The following is a 2,344-nucleotide window of genomic DNA, read 5'->3' as shown; positions in this document are numbered from 1 at the left end:
ACCTTCACTGCCTGTTCAGCTGATTTCCGGGCATGGTCAACATGTTCAACCCTTCTCATGTCATTGTATAGCTTCATAGGAAAAGTGGCTACATCACCCACGGCATATACATTGGGAACACTTGATTTGAAACAAGCATCAGTCTGCAATCAGGACAAATTATGTAATACAATCTCATACAGATCTTAATAAGAACTTCCACGTCATGAATGCTATTCAGAATAAGATCCTGTCCACATTTAGGTACTAAAACGAGCATGGTACAAAAACAATTCTCATTACTGCAGATTTATGCGATATCAACAGAATACTTAAGGTGATCAATTCAATAATAAAGTGCAATAGGAACTTCAAGCTGACATTTATAGATGAAAAAGCATTTGAGATAATGTCACTCGTCAAACCAACCTTTATTCCACCCTTCTCCTCTTCAACCTGCCCTTTAAATAATGTTGTAAGAGGCCTCCCACCAACACCGACAACAACAATGTCAGCTTCCAGCACTCTGCCATCCTTAAGCTTAACTTCCTTCACCTGAACAGTGGGCAAAAGTATCACCATTAAAATGATTTCAGTCTCATAAAAAATGATTAAAAGGCCAAGCTCTTAGAAAGATGACTGCTTACCTCTCCATTTGAGTTAGAGGTGAATCCAACTGCAACTGTTCCTTTTATAATTTTGATCCCTTTATTAGCATAATAACCCTCATAGAAAGCAGCAATCGCAGAGGTGAAGAGCCGGGGCACTACAAGAACAATCTTCTTGTTAGAAAAACATGAACCACCAGAAATCAAATAGTTTATTGATTACGTTCCCAAATGCCATATTCCAACAGTATATTGAAAGGCCAAAAGTAGCTCTCTACTTACTGCACCATGGTTCAGGGTACACCATGCTGACATCAAAATTATTAATTTTCATTGCCGCACCAAGCTCGAGACCAATATAACCTCCTCCAACAATAACAGCCTTCCCATTCTTTTTTGCTTTGATAGCTTCTATCAACTCATCAGCATCATCAATTTCTCTTAAGTAGAAGATGTTTTTAGCGTCAGCTCCTTGCACTCCAAAATCTGTCAATTTTATAACCTGCAAGAATAGTGTGTTAAACTATGCATTGCAGGCAAGACAAAGGGATGTTTTATGTTAAGATCCCTCAAAACTGTAACTTACTGTGGAACCAGTTGCAATGATCAAAATTTGATACTTGAAGGTTTCTCCGGCTGCGCTTACTAGAGTGTTGGCAGGAAGATCTGCTTTCACTATTTCTGTGCTAAGGATCAATTCAATCCCTGCAAGCATCATAGCACGAAAAGTATATAAATGAGGCCATTTCCAAATTCTAAGTCACAGATGTTCAATAAACAATCACTATTAGCTTAAATTCCCTTTAGCAGATCAATTATGTATTATTCCACAACCCTCAAATTTTACATTACACAAATTCAGGAAGATATACGTTGCTAACCTTTTTCCTTGTACCACTCAGGAAGCAATCTCTCTCCACCACTTCCAACACACACATGGAAACCAGGAAGTCTTGCAGCTCCTGCAAAGAACAAATCACCAAATTGATCGAGGAAACCAACCAACCACATGGCCAACAGAATGGCATGGCAAAATTACTATTGAAATTATCGGAGTTTAGAGTTTATTTAAATGTTGCCAATAGAAATATAAAACGCATTTAGGCTTACCCTGAGGGAAGAGATATCCCTTACTCAGAGCAGGGCGTTCATATGGAGCCACCTACATGTATAAGAAAGCAAAAATCAGGTAACCTGCAATATAAATTTATCCCTTCATGGGATCAAAAAATGACAACGGTAACAGTTACAATGAGTCCTGTCATGTAAATGCTACTATTGCTGGTCTCTATTACATTCGAATTCAACAAAGAAAACATTAGATTATAAAAGGTGCATCTGGAGGGGGGGGCGGTCCCACGAAAACAGCAGAATGGGAAATATGCAAAACCAACCAGTGTACTGAGTAATGAAATTATGTGACAGAATCTTTTGCTTTTTCTAAGCTTAATTGACAATTACAATAAAAGAATTGTACTCGATGAGAATAGAATAACGTATCTAGTGATCTAAAATGTATATGCAAGCAAAATGGCTACATGCTGGTTGATGGAATGACAAATCTTTTTTGCATTCACTGATAAAAACAGAAGTTCCATTAAATACAGTAAGAAGCATACCGCTTCCTTGGAAATAATAGCCAGCTCACCAGGCTGCACCCCCTGCTTGGCAAACTCCCTTGCTGCATATCCCTGTACAGTCAGAAGAAGAACCTTTCAGCAGAAGAAAGTAAAGATTAAACAAATCAATCAAAAGTA

At 38.1% G+C, this 2,344-nt stretch overlaps 1 protein-coding gene across 1 annotated transcript in view; it reads right to left on the bottom strand.

Moving 5' to 3' along the window:
* The window catches only part of MDAR1 (monodehydroascorbate reductase 1), a 3,905-nt gene that overhangs the window by 729 nt on the left and 832 nt on the right, over positions 1-2,344 (bottom strand). Inside the window, exons 2-9 of the mRNA XM_021434068.2 lie at positions 2,207-2,278; positions 1,698-1,749; positions 1,469-1,549; positions 1,174-1,292; positions 870-1,089; positions 627-745; positions 409-534; positions 3-143 (exon numbers count right to left, since the gene is read on the bottom strand). Of these exons, the coding sequence (XP_021289743.1) occupies positions 3-143; positions 409-534; positions 627-745; positions 870-1,089; positions 1,174-1,292; positions 1,469-1,549; positions 1,698-1,749; positions 2,207-2,278 (930 nt within the window). The remainder of the gene's footprint in view (positions 1-2; positions 144-408; positions 535-626; positions 746-869; positions 1,090-1,173; positions 1,293-1,468; positions 1,550-1,697; positions 1,750-2,206; positions 2,279-2,344) is intronic.

This window comes from Theobroma umbraticum, unplaced genomic scaffold, assembly GCF_002168275.2.
Source record: "Theobroma umbraticum cultivar Fairchild unplaced genomic scaffold, ASM216827v3 scaffold_86.0, whole genome shotgun sequence".
NCBI classification, from domain to species: Eukaryota; Viridiplantae; Streptophyta; class Magnoliopsida; order Malvales; family Malvaceae; genus Theobroma; species Theobroma umbraticum.
This window is presented reverse-complemented; position numbering and strand designations above follow the sequence as displayed.